Source organism: Poecilia mexicana, unplaced genomic scaffold (assembly GCF_051168715.1).
Source record: "Poecilia mexicana isolate PSO_F unplaced genomic scaffold, ASM5116871v1 scaffold_18, whole genome shotgun sequence".
Taxonomy (NCBI): Eukaryota; Metazoa; Chordata; class Actinopteri; order Cyprinodontiformes; family Poeciliidae; genus Poecilia; species Poecilia mexicana.
This window is the reverse complement of record NW_028263387.1, coordinates 7,780,853-7,800,726: the sequence shown is the minus strand read 5'-3', so window position 1 is coordinate 7,800,726 and position 19,874 is coordinate 7,780,853. Positions and strand designations below refer to the sequence as shown.

The following is a 19,874-nucleotide window of genomic DNA, read 5'->3' as shown; positions in this document are numbered from 1 at the left end:
TGAGAACCGGTTGATGTTATCCACGGCATGAAGAATGACTTGATTATATTCTCTAAATAGTTTACAATGGAGTCATAAATGTAGATTTTGTCAACTTTTCATTTGTAAGCTGTATTTATTTTTTCACTTATTTACAGCTTTTCATGAATAAACATCGTCTTTTAAATACAAAAACAAGAGTAAAAGCTACAGAAATTTGATATTTCTCTTTAGGAGCTGCAAATACCAACAGTTATCTTTTTCTTTCTTTCTGAATATTTTTTTGTCATTTTCTCAAACAGCTGAAAGGTTTGTGTCTCATCACCACAACAGGTCTATAAATCCAGTAAAACCTTCCTGTTTATATCCATAATTTGTGGAAAAACGTCTTTCTAAAAATGAATATTTATTTAGATTTATTTGACCAGGAAAACAGTCTGATTTCAGATTTTTGTACCATTCCTAAACTCATTGTTTCTGTCCAGATCGATTAGTTATTTAGTAGCAGAGGCGTCGTCACACCAAGTGTGTTAGAGGAAATCAGAAATAAGTTAGAGTTGACATTTTACGCTTTCTTTAGCATCTGAAATGAGTGACGAGTACTGTTAGCCTGCTTAGCATTGATAGTAATAAACATCAGTCCCTGTGTTTTCTCTATTATTATTCAACCTTTTTCCAAAAAACTTGTAACATTTCCTATTTCCATATTTTCAATGCAGATAGACCAGGACTTAAAGTATAAAACAGACAGAAAATATCTGCTTTGGTTAAGTTTTTTTCAGTGTCAGTGTTCACACTGAAGAGTGTTGCCAGTTCAGCCTCAGTAGACAAACACTGACTGCAAGAAAGGCCAGATTTTTAACTTTGCGGCTGGTCACTTAATAATCGGCTGATTTCTTGATGCATCCAGTTCAGATATTTTTCAGACTCGTCAGTTTACAGTTTCGTTGTTTGTTTTTATTTTTCTTTAATTCCCAATCCTTGCCATTAGGTTTCTGGAAGGCCACCTCTGGATCTTGTGCCAGCCCTCTCCTGGTCCTGGTGAACTCCAAGAGCGGCGACAACCAGGGGGTGAAGTTCCTCCGCAAGTTCAAGCAGCTTCTGAACCCGGCTCAAGTCTTCGACCTGATGAACGGAGGCCCAGAGCTCGGGTACGTCCTGTTTGTGATGAAACACTGGTTCTCTGACCTCATGACGCCCGTCCACTGTTCACGGTGACCCTCTCTTCCGGCTCGCAGGCTGCGGCTCTTCCAGAAGTTTGTGACGTTTCGTATCCTGGTGTGCGGCGGAGATGGCAGCGTGGGCTGGGTGCTGTCGGAGCTCGACAAGCTCAACCTGCACAAACAGGTCAGAACATGGATGAGAAACACAGGCCTGGTCAATAAATAAAGAAAAAAGTGTGCTTAATACCTGCTTAAAGAATGTTTTTTAAATAAAATGTTTATAAAATATTCTTATTCACTGAATATGACTGCAAGTTTCTGAGAAAAGGAAAGATTCTGGCTATTTCCACTAATCTCTGAGGCATTAACGCCGCCCCACATCCACACCGACACGGTTTTAATTCCTGATCAGTGTTTTGTTAATTAATAACCAAGTAGCCTGTGAAATGAGATTTGATCCACCTTCGCCGAGCATGATCTGACGTCCGTCTGCTGATTTCACGGCCTCTCCTCAGTGCCAGCTCGGAGTCCTTCCCCTGGGGACGGGCAACGACCTGGCCCGGGTACTGGGCTGGGGCGGCCTGTGCGACGACGACGCCCAGCTGCTGCAGATCCTGGAGAAGCTGGAGAGAGCCACCACCAAAATGCTGGACCGGTGAGAACCTGGAGGGGAGGGTTTGGATGTTGTAACATCAACACTTTTCAGCAGAGTTCAGTGTCAGCTTTGCACTTTGTAAATGAAACTGCTAAAAGAAGGTTTTTAGCTAGAATCTGAGTTTAAAGTTACCTCTGGGCTGTCTGAAGACTGAAGCTGTTAAAAAATTCAGAAGAAAATCTGTTTTCACTTTATTTTTTCTATAATAATCAGCAAGGCTGGAGCAGAGTAAATAATTGAACACTTGAGCCAAAAGCTGCAGTGCAGCAGGTTTAAAATGAACTAATTTACAATTAACTTTTTCGGTTCCACAGGGATCCAGAGCTTTTTTATTTATTTTTTGGCTTATTTGTTTTATCCGCTCATTAAAACTGAAAACATAAAAGGTCATAATAATTCAACAGGGTTTATGTGCAGAAATATTCAAAAGTAAAGAGCATCAAAATGGTTCACCTTTCCCCATACATATGATCAGGTATACAATAAAGTGTTAAAAACAACTAAAGCTAAGAAAAAGGCTAAATAAATAACAAAAATTATAAAAAAATTGAATGAGGAGAGAGCTCCAGTAAGAAAAGAAACGTTTTCAGTGCAGACAGAGCAACTGCATAGTGTAGAAACCAGGGTGTTGATATTATCTTTTGGACTGTTTGGTACAGTTGTGCAAGATTAAAAAGATAAAACAATGTCACTTCAGGAGTTTTGGGTAAAACACATCGAAACACAAAGTTGTTTTCATCTTAAATGCAAAATCTTTTGGCTTAATTACTGCTCTAAATATGTTATGTATATATTAATCCAATATTCAGTTATAGTTGCTGATTATTTCAGTAATCGTGTTTAATCTGATTCATTGTTTCAGTCCTACATAAAACTGTTAACGTTTTAGCAGATGTCACAGTTCTGAAATTTAATGTTTTTGCTTGTTTGTTGTTTTTTTCCCTTCTGAACCTTTTGCTAAACACGTGTCATAACAATAAACCTCCCTGCCTCGTCGTCAAAAGACAGGACACACCTAAGCCAGTAGCGACAGCAGGTTTCCAGTAAGCTTTGCCTGCGACGAAAAAGAAAATGTTTTTCCGCTCCAAGTTTAAACTGCTGTCGAGTTTTTCTTGATCTCCTGTCAGCCGCTTTCAAATTCCCCCACCGCCTCCCTCTGCTTCCCACCTGATCAGCCGCTGATAAAGTGTTTCATGTTGGGCTTGTCGCCCATGTGTGTGTTTTCAGATGGAGCGTAATGACATACGAGGTGCCCCCCACCAATAAACAAACGCCCACCGTGAAGGAAGACGACAGCCACGAGGCTCCGCTGCAGGTAAGTCAGCCCGCAGCACTTTGAGGAGGCTGTCTGCCGTCGACAGATAGCATCCATAAAAACCAGGGCTCATAAGAAGCTCTGAGGCGTTGTTTTGGAAAACAGCTGCTGGGAGTAGTGAAGGGAAGCCAAGGCAATCAGAGCCAAACCTCAGGGAACGGCGGCGGTGTTGATGAAGGGCTGAACTTTGACACTGCGCTGCTAATATGACGCAGGCGGCTAATAAGACTGATCTTGTCTACACCAATGTCTCTTAATGCGTTTGCTTTTGTTGCTGCTTTTTTAAAGAAAGCCTCAGGTGTGGAGAACAATAATAATTTGGCCACAAAACACCCTTAAAAATCCTATTTTATCGCAGCACCTTAATCTCGCTTTTTTTTGTTTTTAGTGGAGATCATCTTTTTTTATGTATACCTTCTGCAGCTGATCATTACCTCTGTGAACTTTAATTAGTAATCCACGACGACTACTCTGGGGTATAAACTTTCATAGGTCAGAGCATCTGGCAGCGAGGCTGAATGAAGGCTGCTAATTTATCTAGCAGCCAGTAGACAGCAAGGGACGTTAATGTATGCAAAGCTCTCCATTAGGGAACTACTGCGAAAATTGGCTTAAGTCTTAAATTTATATATTTACAATTAAGTCCTTTAAATGTCAGAAATTCATAAAAATTTAAAAACTCAGACATCTTCACTGTGTTTTGTTACTGTTAACCATTTGCTTAATACACATTTCCAGCTAGCTAGCTAATAAACCTTTGTTAGCTAGCTAGCTGTTAGCAGATGGCTACCATCTGAGCTAGCTCGAATTATGGCCTGACGTTATCACACCAGAGATAAAGCTATGCAGACAACATGATTTTTGACCCAGTTAAACCAAAAGCCATCATTTCCAGGGTTTTCTTGTCTTTTTACAATCAGGTAATCCCCAAAAAATAAATAAAAGTCTTATTTGTACCTCTGTGGTTTACCTGGGTCTTCCTTTATTCGTGCTTCAGGTCCACATCACTCAGTATGCAGACTCCGTCGCCTGTCACCTGGCCAAGATCCTGGACTCTGACAAGCACAGCGACGTCATCTCCTCTGCCAAGTACGTGCCACGAATTACTGCATTAAAACAGGAATCAGGAACGCGGTTGAAGTGTAGATAGAAGGAGGAAGAAAGGTGTGGAAGGATGAGCGTAAGCTGTAAAACCAGGGGAAAGAGAGCGTCACCGATAATGAGAAAAACAGCCTTCACAAGCGAATGTCCGGTCAGCAGGGATCGATTTCCTGCCCTGATCTTGTTTTAAGTGCAAACGTGCACTTAAAGGCGCGACTGTGTGCACATGTCTAAGTGGAAGAGAGGGATGAAGCGTCTGACTGCATTAGTGCACAGCAGTCTTAGCCGAGCTGCCATTACACAGCACTTTTCTCCACCGTTTGGTTTGTTGCATTAAACTGATGGAAACGGTTCTGACCTGCTCCACGTTAGCTACATGGAAAAGTATTTTGCACTGTAAAACAACAAAATCTTACCAAGCAGCTGCTAGTTTCTAGTGCACATATCTTTTGAAATAAGACAAAACTTATTTCAAAAGATAACAGGTAAAGATTTGGTAAAGATTTGACAGGTAAAGATTTGACCCACGTCATACTTTTAGACAAACTGTTATCACTGATACCGACCAAATGTATGTAAACTTTTGAATTCGAGGAAAGTTACCAAAAAAAAAATTTTTACAAAAAAAATGTCTTGTCAATTAGCAAATAGAAATAATTTTGGTAATTTTATCAAAGTTAAAACAAAACAAGTTTGGTCTGATTTAACTTCAGACATTGAGAAAATAAGATGTGAGTTTTTATTTTGAATGTAACTTTTCAGCAAGATAAAGGAGCTTATTTTAGCTAAATAATTCCTCAATATTGAATAAAGACATTCTAGTTCCTGGCATATTATGTCACCTTTAACATGAGAAAAATGACTTTCTTGTACTTTTTATCTATTTTAAGGGATTATTCACTGAAGCTCCTAATTCTTACTAAAAAGTTACTTGCAGTTTTGTCTTGTTTCAAGTGAACTAAAATATTTGCTCTAGAAACTAGACCAAAAACACTTGGTAAGACTTTTGTATTTTTGCAGTGCGTGTACGGACGTTCAGTCAGTAACAATATGGATTCTGGCTGTGTTGAATTTGTCACTGCTGATATTCACTTCACTGTGATGTATGTGAGGTCATTTCACCAGCAGAAAGTGATGGAAAGCTCTAATGGTTGCCTCTGAACATTAACCAAGCTGTTCTCTGACTAAATGGCCTCACGCTGATGAGGAAGAAAAGCTGCTTTTAGATTTGAAGAATGTTTGTTTCTTTTAGGTAAAACTGGCATCATTTAAAATGCACACAAATCCCAAATCCAATCAAGGCAAAATAACACAACCAAGAACAGGAGGTTTAACCCGCTTAAGATGATTTCATGTTTACTAAGTGCAGTGAGAGTTTGGAGAAAGTTGCCTGCTGACTCACCCAGCAGCACAGTACCAGATGTGAGTAAACAGTGACTCTGTAGGCAGCAGCAGCAGCAGATCGCCGCCGCATGTGTGAATATTAACCCCCCAGCATCACGAGTCATCAAATCTTCAGCGTGTCAATCATCAGGCATCATATGCTTGATGCCGAGCGCTAAGCCAGATCTCTCCCGTGTCGGCAGGTTCCTGTGTGGGACGGTGAACGATTTCGTGGCAGAGGTGGGGAAGGCATACGAGAGAGCCACAGAGAACAAGGAGGAGGCAGATGCCATGGCAAAGAAGGTAAAGTGTATTTAATTGTGTGGTGTGGGTTATGTAAGCACTTGTATAACACCAACGCCGGACCCGTGGGCTGATGGAGGTGTGTGTGTGTGTGTGTGTTTATAATGGAGTGACTACACAACGCTGCACAACATCAAGTTTTATTACTTTTTCATGTGCGGTAGTCATTGTGGAGAATTATGTGTGTAATTTCTAGTCCAGCACTTAAAAAAGTGTAAAACAATGTTAGTTTACAGTTCAATTTGGATAATAGGATCATTATTGCAGTTTTATGTTTCAAACATTGGGAGGATGAGCAGAGGAATCGATCTGTTTATGTCTAACGGCATTTTTAGCCGTTTCTTCAACTAAAATGCTAGAAATAGGGAAAAAAACAACAATTTCACCCAATATTGATCTGCCACATTTTAGGCTTTTTACACAGTCTGCATCCTTAAAAAGTCTTAAATTCATTAAAGACATTAAATAAGACATTTATGTCTTAAATTCGTTTTACATTTGAGGCCATGTAAATTGGCCTTAAGTATGTCTGTCCATCCATCCATCCATCCATCCATCCATCCATCCATCCATCCATCCATCCATCCATCCATCCATCCATCCATCCATCCATCCATCCATCCATCCATTCATTTTCTTCCGCTTCATCCAGGGTCGGGTCGCGGGGGCAGCAGCTTCAGAAGGGAGGCCCAGACTTCCCTTCCTTTAAAACGAGCCTGTCCTTTAAAACGTCTTAAAAAGTCTTAAATTTGAGTTTTGTCCTGCAGAGAAATTTAAATAGTGTTTGAGTATTGAAGTGATGATGTTTGTTATAGGCACATCATGAACGGTATCATTCACATCTGGTAAAAAAAACACTTTAATCACCTAAGCTGTCATTTCCTCACTATTTTATATAAATATCTCTTTCAGAAACAGGTAATCTGCATACATGCTGCATGCCTGATTAAAAAGCACTGGTACATTTTTTTAGCAAAACTTCAAAAAGGAGAGATCAAAAAATGTGCTGACTGAACCTTATTTTACTTTTTTAAACTCTTTTCTTGTACACTTTTTATTCTCTGTCAGACTTTATGTTGCTAGTTTTGAACTTTAACAGTATGTTATCCAGGAAGGGGCCCAAATATTTTTTTTCCTGAATTATTTCACGTTTTCCTTCTGACTAAACAAAGTTTGTGGCTCATTTAAAGAAATAATCAGCCACAAACTGATTTCTACTGATTTCTAGAAACAGTAATGTTTAATCTTCTTACCTTACATGGCCTATATTGACGCTGAAGCTTTGCCTGCATTCCTTTTTCAGTAATGAACCACTTTAACGGCTTCCAGCTCAATTTTCTTTTCTTTATTTTAGTCTTGTAACTTGTGTTAAAAGGACAAAATTTGCAAAATGCAAATACATTAATATAATCTGCCTTGTGTTTCGATTGTATCGGTATTAAAATAGCGATCTGACCTTATTTAAATGATTCATAAATTAGATGGGTGCAGCTACTTTATAAACAAATCTCTCCCAGTCTTACACAGTTTGTAGGAAGTGAGCTTCCAATGGTGCAGACAGTCTTAGAGCTGCTCTGTCACCATATTTTTTACAACCATCCGTCTTTTAACCCTGGTCACATTGTATTTTCATCGCCAAAGCTTTTGTGTATTACTGGTGTGTGCTTTAATCCTCAAAACTGTTTTATTTTGTCTGTGTGTGACTCTGAAGTGGACTTTGAAGTCAGTATAAACAATAGAAATACCTCTGTCCAATCCTTCCTCTCTGTTTATCTCCCAGTGCGCGCTGCTGAACGAGAAACTGGATTCGCTGGTGAAGGCCTTAAGCGAGGAAGCAGAAGCTCAGGTACAGACAGTGTATCAGTGGTGATCAAAGGAGCCTGACAAGCTGCGGGGAAATGGGAAAAACTGGAAAAATTGTTGGATTTTATATATATAGATATATATAAAAGAAAAACCCAGCTAAGTAGGTCTGTTTGTCATGCTTGATGTTAGTTTCTGCAAGATTCATCTAAGAGACTCCTGCAGAGAAATGTCAAAAATTATGTTTATTCTGAACAATAATTTGAATAAACACAAGGGTTTTGTTTTGTTTTTTTTATTTGTTCTCTTTAGTTTTTGTTTTCTGGTTGTTTGGTCAGATTAAATGACCGTAGTAATGTTCTTTTAATCCAGTATGTTCACAGAATGATTTTTAAAGTTATTCATACCACTATAATATATTTAAATTCTTATAGGCTATGTATTTAACTGGGATGTTTTAGAGGACAGCAGGCTGAATCCAACTAGATGTCTGTGAATCTTTACAAAGTCTTTAAAAAGTCTTAGATTTATGTGTCTAAAATTTAGGCCTTAAAATGCCTGAAATTATCTTTGAAAAATGTAAGTTGGGCTTAAATGTGTTAATTTTGTGAAGGTTTTTTTTTCTCACAATATTTTTCTGTCAGGCAGAAATTTGAGTTGCACACAAACATCTTCCTTACGCTCTGTGACTCAAGACATTTGAGGCTAGTGGCAACTAGCTGCTAATATACACTTGCTAGCTAGCTAACTAACTTGTTTTGCCTCTGTCATGGGCGCGTAGCCAAGTTCATAGTTTTTGCTTTGTTTTGCCCCCCTCAGAACCTTCACCTGTATTTATAGTTTTTTCAGTCTTAAATTTAATTCACAGTGGAATTAAAAAGGTCTTAAGAAGTCTTAAATTTGACTTTCTGAATCTTCCAGATATCCTGTTTTATTTTATTATCATTATTTTCCTCACAGCGGGTGATGTGCTGGTTTATCACATAATAAAGAAGGATTTGAAGTTTGTGTTTCTATTATGATAATATGTGAAAAGTCCAAGGGATGTACATACTTTTCCAAGGTCCTGCATACTAAATATTCACTGTGTTAACGTAGATTTCTGGACGTGTCCTCATCTCATCAGGACTCCTGATGGAACCTGAAAGTCACAGCTTTGTTCCTGCTGAAGCTTCTTTATTCTCATATTGATTCATCTTATGGAGAAAATAAAAGCAAAACCCTGAAATGTCAGAAGGATTTCACGCTGCCGCTCGACAAATTGAGAACTGCACAGGATTTCAGACCCTGATCCTGTAGCCCGCCTCGCTGCAAATGCTCACAAAGTCCTCAGCCTTTCCTGTCGCACACAGTTAAAATGTAGACATAAGAAGGAGTTCAGTGAATCTACTCGTGAAATGTAGCCGATCTCATACCTGTTGGTTTTCTGGGATTTCACCAAAAGTGACATAATAAGCATAAAACATCTTTGCCTCACAGGTGTTATGGGATTTATGTTTCCTATCTGCTTTCACCCAGGTGGTGCCGGCAGGTTCAGCACCGAGCCAGGAGAGCGGCGGCTCAAGCCCTGGTGAAAGTGGCGGCGAGTCAGGCTCTGAGGGCAAAACGTATCGGTCCAAAGAGCAGCTGATGCTGCGAGCCAACAGCCTGAAGAAAGCCCTGAGGCAGATCATCGAACAGGCTGAGAAAGGTACCCCCGCCCCCTTCGCTGCTTCGCCCTCCACTGCTGCTTTAATTCAGAAAGCTTTGAGCGACTCACTGACTGAGCTCCGTCGTTTCAGTGGTTGATGAGCAGAACAGACACACGCAGGTCCAGAGGATGCCGTCTTCATCCTCCATCACCAGGGAGAACAGTGAGGAGCTGAAGGATGCCGACACACGTAGGTGTCAGTTTAGGCTCAGCAGGGGGAATGGAGAAGACCTGGTTATGTAAAAAAATTAATCAAGTTAATGTTTTATCAGATTAGAATTAGTTCCATTCGATTAAGTAATAAGGTCCGCTTAGACCTTCCAGCAGAGGGCGCCACTGGTCATCCCTAAGCGGAGCCAGTTGATGCAGAAACAAATATGGCGGAGAGATCCCAGAATGGGAAAGAGAAACGGTCCAAACAGAGTCTGGATGGGATGCAAAATGCTATTTATGTGCTTCTCTTTAGAAGCACCTAAATAGTCCTTAAGTTTCACCTTAAAAGTAAGAGTAACTTGTTCAAATTTAATAATGTGAGAAAAACAGAATTTTCTCTTTATTCAGTCAGTATTTCACAAGCTGACACAAAATGTAATGTTTTGTTTTATTTTAAATCAGCATATTATGAAATATTTTGACTAAAATTTTTAAGAAAATGAACTCTCACCAGTTAATCAGTCGATCGATAAGATGAATAACTTTAAACAAACTCAATAATCGATCTCTTGCATCCCTAATGAGTCCAGAAATGTTCGGCCAGGATATGTTTGATGTTAAAATCAGATGTGATTATTGTGTCCAGGAGGTTTGAGTCCCACTTCGCCCATCGTCCTGGAGAAAACAGAAAGTCTGAATGCGGTCACCTTCAACGAGGACACAGTGTAAGTTCATCACACGCTCCAGCTCTAAGGGCTTTTACACAAAGAAACCAACACAAAGTAGCAAAAGTATTCATTACAACACAGCAATTTGACTTCTGAAAGGAAATATTTTATGTAGTTGTATGAAATGGAGCTTGATGCAAATTCTATTTGTGAAACATTTGGAAAAAACCTACTTTAGCTTTGCACTACTTTGTGTTCATCACATGAAACCCCATTATAATTAACAAATGTTTGCATTTTAAGGTGATAAAAGGTTGAGTGATTCGTACTGAATTAACTGAAAACCTGCATGTTTCTCTAGTCAGTGCACAGAGAAGTGTGTGATGAATAACTACTTCGGCATCGGACTGGACGCCAAAATCTCTCTCGAGTTCAACAACAAGAGGGATGAACATCCCAAAAAATGCAGGTATGGAGCAAAACAAATCGCTTTGCAGTCAAATCGACTCCAGTTGTGTCGTTTTCAAGCATAAACTCACAGATGTTCAAACTCAAATTTGAACAAACGAGTCGGTTTTTCTTCCTTTTTTTACTTTCTTTTATTCAGCAGTTGTTTTGTTAAGGTTTTAAGTTGTTACTCCCTCCAGATTTCCTGGTATAATCCTGGTATAATCCCTCTAACACAGCAGGGTAATTAGAATAAATGTGATTCAAAGGATATCTCTGACCTTTCAATCAGATAACTTCAGCAAATGTACATTTGAATGCTTGTCTCTTTACTTCTCAATCCGCAGTAGTCGCACCAAAAACATGATGTGGTACGGAGTCCTCGGGACCAAAGAGCTGGTCCAGAAGACTTACAAGAACCTGGAGCAGAGAGTCCAGTTGGAGGTCAGACAGACGCAGCTCATCATCAAAATGAGCAGAATCACAAGTTTAGCTGCTTCCATCAGCACATTTTCCCTTGCCACCCTGAACTCTTCTTCTCTTTCCACAGTGTGACGGCGTTGCCATGTCGCTGCCGAGCCTGCAGGGCCTGGCGGTTCTCAACATTCCCAGCTATGCAGGAGGAATCAACTTCTGGGGCGGAACCAAAGAGGACAACGTGAGCAATCAGCAGAAGAACTGCCCATGAAAATTAGAGACTCAGAGCAGCAGCAACACAAGACCTGCAAACATCTTAGTACACTTGAAATAAGACAAAGCTAACAAGTAGCATCAGCAGGATATGATAGCTTGCTTTAAGTCGATAATTCCTTAATATTGATGAAAAGTACCAGATAGAAATTAAATGATCTAATAACAAGTCATTTTAACTCAAAGTGTGGGGGAAAAAAGACTTTTTCAACTGGCAGGTTATTGCACTTCAAACTAGGACTTTTCATCAATATTGAGGAAATATTGAAGTAAAAAAAGCTTCTATATCTTTCTGAAAAGTTAGTTTTGTCTTATTTCAAGCGAACTAATATATTTGCGCTAGAAACTAGACTGAAACTATTAGAAGTGAACTACAGTGGAACTAGACTTTTTTCTCATAACATCTTGTTTCACTGGCAGGTTGTTTCACTTTTATTGAAACAATTATTTATCTAAAAGCAGCTCCTATATCTTTCTGAAAAGTTATTAAGCTTATTTTGTCTTATTTCAAGTGGACTAATATATTTGCGCTAGAAATTAGACCAAAGATTGTAAGATTTTGTTTTTGCACTGTACCAGTTTTAGCCGATTCCTGTTTCTTTCAAACACAGCAGCACTGAAATATTTGAAGCTTCCTCTGACTTCATTTTTCAACTGAATAAATTGTTTCTTCAGAACTTTGGAGCGCCGTCATTCGACGATAAGAAGCTGGAGGTGGTGGCGGTGTTCGGCAGCATGCAGATGGCCATGTCCAGAGTCATCAACCTGCAGCACCACCGCATCGCTCAGGTAACAGAGGCTCAAAATAAATGTGTGAGAAACGTTTCCTATGCACATGATGCCGAGCTGGACAGGGTTTTCTTCAGCAGGGATTCTGTAAATGTAGCTACAAAATAAAGTCTGTAAATGTTGCACATTATCAGCAAAAGGTTCAATTTCAAAGATCCACAATAAAATTTTACTGTAGTTAATTTCATTGTATGATTTTGAACAAAAGCGCATCTTAAAAATTTTTGATATACTGTAGGCCGTAAACGATTAATCAGATTAATCGCGATTAATCGATAGTTGAAATAATCGTTAACTAAATTAGTAATCGATTAATCGTTCACTGGAGGAACGATTCAAGAAAAGGTACTTCTGCATTTAAGATAAAAAAGTAGCATAGAAATCAGGTTAAAATTATGTAAAAAATATTCTAACACTCTTGCTAATTATTAATCAGTTAATCCAAAAAATTAACCCTACACTGTATTTGTAATGTGCTTTGCTACAAATGATTGTGTGTACACTAAAGCTGTGTAATTGCATTTTAGGCATAAAATGTTAACATTTTCCTATTCAGCAAATTAATTTGTTTACTTGTAATTTTTTTATGTATTTCTGATATTGTAAAGAGAATCCTTACAATGAAAAATCTGCATAATGTGCTAATTTCTTTACCCGATTAATCAATTAATCATCTGAACAATCTATTACTGAAATAATCATTAGCTGCAGCTCTAATGAGATGCAGCATTTCAGGATGTAAAAATGCTGCATCTCTAAATGTTCGCTCTAGGAAACTGTGATCGCTGTTACAGCAGCTGTGTGTTTTCAAGGCGCAGATGAGAGACCTTGTCCGCTGTGTGTGTGTTGCTCTCAGTGTCGGCAGGTGAAGATCACCATCCTGGGAGACGAGGGCGTCCCGGTGCAGGTGGACGGGGAAGCCTGGATCCAGCCGCCCGGCATCGTCAAGATTGTGCACAAGAACCGTGCTCAGATGCTCACCAGAGACAGGGTGAGCTCACACTTCCACATGTACTAAAACATATTAGCATTTCTGTAAAAAATAAAAAACTGAAGACAGTTTGACAGAGTGGGGTCTGAAATACTTCTCCTCTCACGAGTCTACAGCTGGATATCGTCCTGAGTCTGCTGCTCATGTTGTTGACTCTTTCTTTCTATTTCAAGACTCCTTAAATCAAATCCTTCCTCTCTGTGTTTGCTCCCTCTTCATGTTGCTCAAACCTCTGAGAGCTCTCTCGAGCCGAGCTCGTTTGGGCGGTTTGTTTCCATGGTTTCCTTCGCCGCTCAAAAGTGTGTTTGCTCGCTGGTTATTCGCCTTAAGCACGACCCAGATCCAGCGAAATAATGAGACACCGACAGGCTTTTTGAGTGATAAACAAAAAAAGATCTGGATCAGTAAACAAGAGTAAAAAAAATAAAAAATCAGAGGAAGTGTTATTCCATCGCTAAGCACAAGAAATCACAGCATATGGAGGGAAAATCTTTAACTTTTCTAATAATTGACTTTTTTAATGGTTTGTTTCTGTCTGGTCAGGCGTTTGAGAGCACGCTCAAGTCGTGGGAGGACAAGAGGAAGATCGACAGCTACCGCACCGCCAGGCCGCGCCTCAACTCCCAGCAGTCCATGGAGTACCTCACCGAGGAGGAGTGCGCCCAGGTGCAGCAGCTGGGCATCGTGGCCGACACGCTCATCAATAAGTACGCGCCTTTAGCTTCTGGCGTCTTTACTGCAACCAGTTGTGTCGTTTTAATTAGCAGTCATGACTTTGCATGACTTTCCTCCGCTTTAGGATCCGCGAGGCGGCTAAGACCCACAAGCTGGTGGAGCAGGAGCTGGCTCACGCCGTGAACGCCACCGCCCTGGTGCTCACCGAGGCCAAGGTGTCCAGCAACGAGGTGAGGCCGCGACGGAGACGCAGACGGCCGCTTTGAGAGGGGACAGACTCTCAGCCGTGCGTTTGACTCTCGGGTCAAACTGCAGTCTGTTGAGTTTAGAAATGTAACAGTTTGAAACAGTGATTTATGATTTGAACAGCTTATTTAGAGGTTGTTTCATGTGCTTCAGTGTCTGAGCCGCAGCACGGCGGTGGAGATCGTCAACAGCAGTAAAGTCCTCCAGGCCGAGACCAGCATGCTGCTGGACGGAAAGCTCCTGGTAAGAGTCCAGCTCCATCACCGTTACCGCTCCGTTTCAGTTTGAACGTCTGCTTTTGTTAAGCCTGTAGCTTCATCTACGGACGTGTGCCTTTCCAAACAATAGCACTTTGTTTGGACAAACAACAATAAAAGCAGTGCTGAGAACTAGAGATCCTCTGTTTCAGGACTGTTTTTACTCCTACAATGAGTTTAGTTTCTTCTTCCCAAAGCCTCCTCGTTCTGATCTCTGCATCCAAAACTAGCATCTTTTAATGGATGCTGCTGTATTCCTGCAAGGTTTTTTGTGGAGTTACTATTTTTTTCCACTTCAGCTTCTTCAGCAGATCATTTTCCTTTAAAATTCCCATGAGTTTTTTTGTTGAAAACTCCTAAACGTCTACTTATTCCGAAGATTCTCATTGCAGCCGGACGGGAAGAAATGTAAACAAATGTTGACCTTTCCAGACGGAGCGAGTGATCCAGCTCCTCTTCTTCTCTACTTTCAGTCGGATTTTCCCGAGGAAGAAGAGCTGCGATTGACCCTGAACAACCTGAGTGCTGAGCTCCTGAAGCTGGATGACATCCACTGGATCTGTCCGCTCATGCAGTGCTCCGAGGAGGTACACAGGCCGCTGGGCCCTGAACCAGGCTGTCGGGGGGAGGGGAAGCGCTGGGAGTGTATGGACTAGTCCCACTGTTTGTTTTGTAGGACTCTGTGCGGAGCGGCAGTAAAGGCACCAGCAGCATGAAGCTGAAGATTATTCCCAAAACGAAGAAGGAGAAGGAGAAGCTCCACAAGCAGAAGTCCAACAGTTCTCTCTCAGGTAAAAGCTCAAGGTTTCTCACACATCCATTTTAGCTTTAGTGTTTTCCAGGTCAGATTAAGTATGGAAGAAAATGGATAATTAAAGGAACATTTAAAACATTTATCCTTTATGACACTATCTCAAGTTGTAGCCAGTCAGACATTTTTTGCAAGCTCCGAGTTTGAACTTGGAATAAAATAATTTTCCCATCAACATGGAACAACCTACATCAGGATCTGCAAGTTTTTTTTTTATTAATATTCTTTTCCAGCCTTTTTATGGGATATCGTAGGTTTCTCTTGTGTGTTTTATTTTTTTGTGGTTAATCTGTTAATGGTGCATTAACAGAATTTGAAAACAGTTTACAAACTTTTTAAAAAATGAATTTAAAGTTGTGTTTTTCTGTGCTGTAATTGCCATCGTTTTCTGTGCTTCCTGCAGGAACGTGGGATCTTAAAAGTGGAGCAGCCGAGGCAGATTCCTCAGTCAACTGAAAACCTGCGCCTCGCTTTAATACTCCCCCCCCGACAGGAGAGGGCACGACCCCCTCTCGCCCGCTTCCTGTCCAGTCGTGAGGCCCCTCGGCTTCCCAGAGGTATCGCAACCTGAAGTAATACCTTCTTCCCTACTTTTAAGCGTTTTGCTCTGTTTTATTTTTTCGTCATCTGGTTTTTTGCAAACCAGCAGGTATCCCCCCCCCTCCAATTTCTTCTTTTTTTTAAAAAGTGGGGCCTGTTTCTGCGTGGCGTTGCTTTAATGCCGCCATTTTGCTTTTATTTTTGAGTGCAAGTCAAAGAGAGAAACCATGCAGGTAGTGGCAAAACAAGGAAATGTGTTTACGTGGTGCTCACCTCGCATGTCAGGTTTTATCATAAGTTGTTACAATCTAGATTTTTTTTGTTTTGTTTTTTTCTTCTTTATATGTCGAACTTCTGACTAGCCTTTGGACTGCATATTTATTTCTTGTTGCTACTGCCATGAGAACTCCCAACGGCAACAAAATCAAGAAAAATGAACAAACTGAGATGTCTCAGCTTTATCGTCTGCTGAACTGGAAAATATCTTCAATGTTGCAAAAAAACAAAAACAAAACAAAAATATCCTAAGGAATGTACTTGTGTGGACTTTTAATAACCTGTGAATTAAGATGCTGTCCCGTTCGGCTCCGCGGCGGTTCTGTTGTCGTTCTTTTAAAGTGGTTCTTCAGTGGACTCGTGCGATTCCACCGCAAAAACAAAAAATGAGAAAGGCGTGAGTCATTTTGTCGAGAACACGGCGGGTTTAGAAGCACGTCGTTGGGTTTTATTATGTGACTTACGTGGGAGGGAAATCTCCCCCTGCTGTGCGTGTTTTACACTTGAATTCAGAGTCGTCGTGAGGACCAGCGCCGGACGAAACGACTCGGTGAGGCCGATCCTTTTCTGCCATTGTCTGGTGACGGCGTTTACAGGAGGAGGAAGCATCAAGGACACTTTGATACGACTCAGCAGCTTCTCAGTGTGTCGCTCTTACTTTGTCATACTACATGATTGTATACTAAATATAGGAATATGAACTAATATGTATATGATTTTTTTTGCCTTGTCTGTGGTTAAAAGCTATTATTATTATTATTATTATTATTATTATGACAAATATATATCTATTTTTTTGTATACCTTATTTTCCTAAATGGTAATCTGTGAAGCTGTCCTGGCTTTGCTGCTTCCCCCTTTGAGAAGTGTGATCACACATATAGACGCCGTCCTGTGTCCCTGCATGCACGCCAAGCCTTTCTTCGCCTCACAGTGGAAATCGCCTCACAGTTTAGCTTGCTTGTTGAGACCAGCGATATGTGTGAACGCCATACTAGTTTTTGAGAACATACAGATGGACCATTGTTGAACAATTTTTTATTCTAAGTAAATACTTTTTGAGCTTCTGTTGACCATAGACTTCCTGATTACCATTTATAAGTGACAACGTTTTAATGTGAGATTTTTTTTTGACACTTTAGAAATAACAAAGAAAATATAAAGTTCTTCTAAATTTACTTGCTGTTTAAGTTCTAAAATTGATACGTTGTTGCTGTTTTTCTAATAAGAAAACAACAAGTATTTAACGTTATTTGTCAGCTAGCCTGAATCTGGCTGCCTTACAGTCACGCCACTCAAAGCAGCTAGCTTACATCAATTTCCCAAGTGTGCGCTAGCGGACCCTAGATCATGTTTATAGACCCTGATATTGAGTGGAAAGTAAAATAAACTGGGAAGTATAAATTAGCCTTTACGATAGGCTTCGTATAGCCATAAAAATCTCTAATTCGGCACTTTCTACAGTGTCTCATTAAAAAGGGGTTTAAACCAATATGTTGAATTTATTTTGTTTCATAACCATAAGTAAAAATATAGATGTATAGTTGTTAAAGGAGTAACAACATGAACATTGTAGATGTGATAATGTACTGAGAAATTTAATGGCTAAATAGAATTGGCTTCCTTAACTCACAAGCTAGCTTAAAGCAAGGCACAAAATTAGCCGTTCCATTTTTCTTATTATTTAGCTTACATTGACTTAAGTGTTAGTTATGGATTCATAAATTTAACTTAAACTGTTTAGTTTATATGCTTCAAGGTTTAAAGTCACATACATTAGCTATGCTACTAGCATTTCTACTAGGCTACTGGCAAAAACAAACAAAAAATCGGCTATTAATTTTGGTTACTTGTTCAGATGAATCAGGCTTGATGGGAAGTAGTCACTGTGAGGCACTGTAGATGTTCAGCTGTGGTAGGATTGTGCTACTGTATCCATAGTGTGCCAGCTACACGCTCAAAACCTTAGAGGCTTTAGTGGTTGTTGTGCCAAGTCTGTACTTTGGGTTTAAGACTTAACAAAGTGTGTGTGCGTGCGTGTGTGTCCGTATGAGTGTGTATGAAAGCGTGTGTGTGCAAGCTGTTGACACGCTTCAGATGCGAAAGTCGTTGCGTGTCGTACATTTCAAAGTTTACTGTATCTTTGCCTTGCACTTTACGACGACGCAAACTTAATAGGAAAAAAAAAACATTTGCATATGTACGTGTGTTGAAATTTTGAGTGAATTTTTTTAAAATTGATTTGATGAAAAGATATTTTATTTAAGATATTGTATATGGATACAAGTGTGCTGGTAAAATGTAATATCTAACCAATCATAAAGCGTATATAAATACAGATGTAAAAACCAAGGTTTATTACGTTGGTGGTTTTAAATGATGTGATGATGTCCTCGCGCCGACCGCAGTGTAAAAGATGTTGAAAACTGTAATTATTCTGAAAATCTTAAGTCAACATATTGAAACTGTCCAGTGTTATTTATGGATTACAAATGACTCGTTTACACAGCCGAGGTGTTCAGCTGCTGTCGAGCCAATCTTTGAGTGCTTTTCAGTTTGATTACAATATGCTGTACTGAAAACGATGACCAAGATGTTGAGGTATGAAAGCCATTTTGTAAAAAAAAAAAAAAAAAACTGGTTGCCTGTTTGTTTTTTAAGAATCATTTTATTGACTGTCTTTTGGATTTTCTTTTCAAAGATTGTCATTTTTTTTCTATATTTTGTGTAATTTGTTTTCAAAATGCAAAAACGGGGATTTGGATGGAAACTCTTCCAATCACTGGAGCTGCAGTGAAAATGCCGGTGGAGGAAATCTGCAAAATGTTTTAACGGCGTCGGTGCAGCAGAGGCTGTGCGGTAAGCCAGACTAGATGTTGCACGACCTTGAGGTGTTTTCGTGTGCTACCATGTGCGGTGTATAACAAAGACAAAGTCAGTGCAACCCTCTGAAGATTAAATGAATTATTGAAGTGTGACGACTCTGTCTTTTTGTCATGTTGAATTCTGTACAATTTAAAGTGACAAGAACTGTTTTTTTTTTGTTTTCAGTCATAAATATAAGGACTTAACATGAATGCCCTCATGTAGCTTTTAAAAAGTTTAGCTAGCTACTCCAGTATTTATTTGTATCATATTGTGAACATCAATTTTGAAGCTCAGCCATAGATTTTAAATTATATTTAAGTAGAGAGAGATCAGGGCCACTCTAAAATATGAACATACTTTAATCCAAATCTGTGGCCCTCTTAGTTTTTCTGAACGACAAACACAATCAAAACCGGAAACTATTTTTCGTATTATTAAAGCTTTTAAAATCACACCCCTGTAGAGAATCACTCCTACTTGGTGTAACTAAGCTGTTTGTCACCAGTTTTTGTTTAAATTGAGCTTTTACTACACAATGTCTCAGCATGTTGCGTCTGTCGCCCTCTCTGCGCCGTCCACCAGCAGGGCTGTGTAGGATGGACTCTCAGATGCACCGCAGGCCTTTACTAATGAAAACAATGTGCTGACCCACAATCCAAGCACATCTCAGCAGCTGCAGATCTTAAATGCTTGTTTTACGAATAAAGGGCACCGAGTCATTGAGCTTCCAGCTTCTTCACATCATTTCACACTTTCCATTATGTGTGGAACGTAAAGTCTCACTTAGACTTCTCTTTTTCAGACTGCAGGCATGCTTAATGCTTTGCTGATTTATGAAAATGCTGTATATGTAAAAAAATAACTTAAAAGAAATGTGACTTTGCATCATAGTCATACCTGACACCTTGAATTTGGCCTGTCTCTTTAAGAAGCTTCCAACACTAATCACGATACTTCTCCATGATGCCATTTGCATTCATTCTTAGAGCGTCGTGGTTTGTATGATGAGCCCAACAGGTGTTTGCTAATCGCTGCTGCCACTAGTTTGTAGGAGCTGAGTTGCTCTGTGAG

The 19,874-nt window shown here is 39.8% G+C and overlaps 1 protein-coding gene across 3 annotated transcripts in view; it reads left to right on the top strand.

The window, feature by feature from the left end:
• Positions 1 to 18,913, top strand: part of LOC106926941 (diacylglycerol kinase delta) — a 75,607-nt gene extending 56,694 nt beyond the window's left edge. For all 3 annotated transcript variants that reach the window (XM_088015827.1, XM_088015828.1, XM_015002157.2), the window contains 21 exons: positions 971 to 1,130; positions 1,218 to 1,326; positions 1,658 to 1,797; positions 3,025 to 3,112; positions 4,110 to 4,201; positions 5,800 to 5,899; positions 7,680 to 7,745; positions 9,221 to 9,392; positions 9,484 to 9,582; positions 10,192 to 10,270; positions 10,575 to 10,682; positions 11,008 to 11,104; positions 11,211 to 11,318; positions 12,026 to 12,139; positions 12,996 to 13,130; positions 13,674 to 13,837; positions 13,930 to 14,035; positions 14,205 to 14,294; positions 14,782 to 14,895; positions 14,985 to 15,099; positions 15,523 to 18,913. In XM_088015827.1, coding sequence (XP_087871953.1) covers positions 971 to 1,130; positions 1,218 to 1,326; positions 1,658 to 1,797; positions 3,025 to 3,112; positions 4,110 to 4,201; positions 5,800 to 5,899; positions 7,680 to 7,745; positions 9,221 to 9,392; positions 9,484 to 9,582; positions 10,192 to 10,270; positions 10,575 to 10,682; positions 11,008 to 11,104; positions 11,211 to 11,318; positions 12,026 to 12,139; positions 12,996 to 13,130; positions 13,674 to 13,837; positions 13,930 to 14,035; positions 14,205 to 14,294; positions 14,782 to 14,895; positions 14,985 to 15,099; positions 15,523 to 15,575 — 2,309 coding nt within the window. In that variant the 3' untranslated portion in view covers positions 15,576 to 18,913. The remainder of the gene's footprint in view (positions 1 to 970; positions 1,131 to 1,217; positions 1,327 to 1,657; positions 1,798 to 3,024; positions 3,113 to 4,109; positions 4,202 to 5,799; positions 5,900 to 7,679; positions 7,746 to 9,220; positions 9,393 to 9,483; positions 9,583 to 10,191; positions 10,271 to 10,574; positions 10,683 to 11,007; positions 11,105 to 11,210; positions 11,319 to 12,025; positions 12,140 to 12,995; positions 13,131 to 13,673; positions 13,838 to 13,929; positions 14,036 to 14,204; positions 14,295 to 14,781; positions 14,896 to 14,984; positions 15,100 to 15,522) is intronic.
• Positions 18,914 to 19,874: the final 961 nt, after the last annotated feature.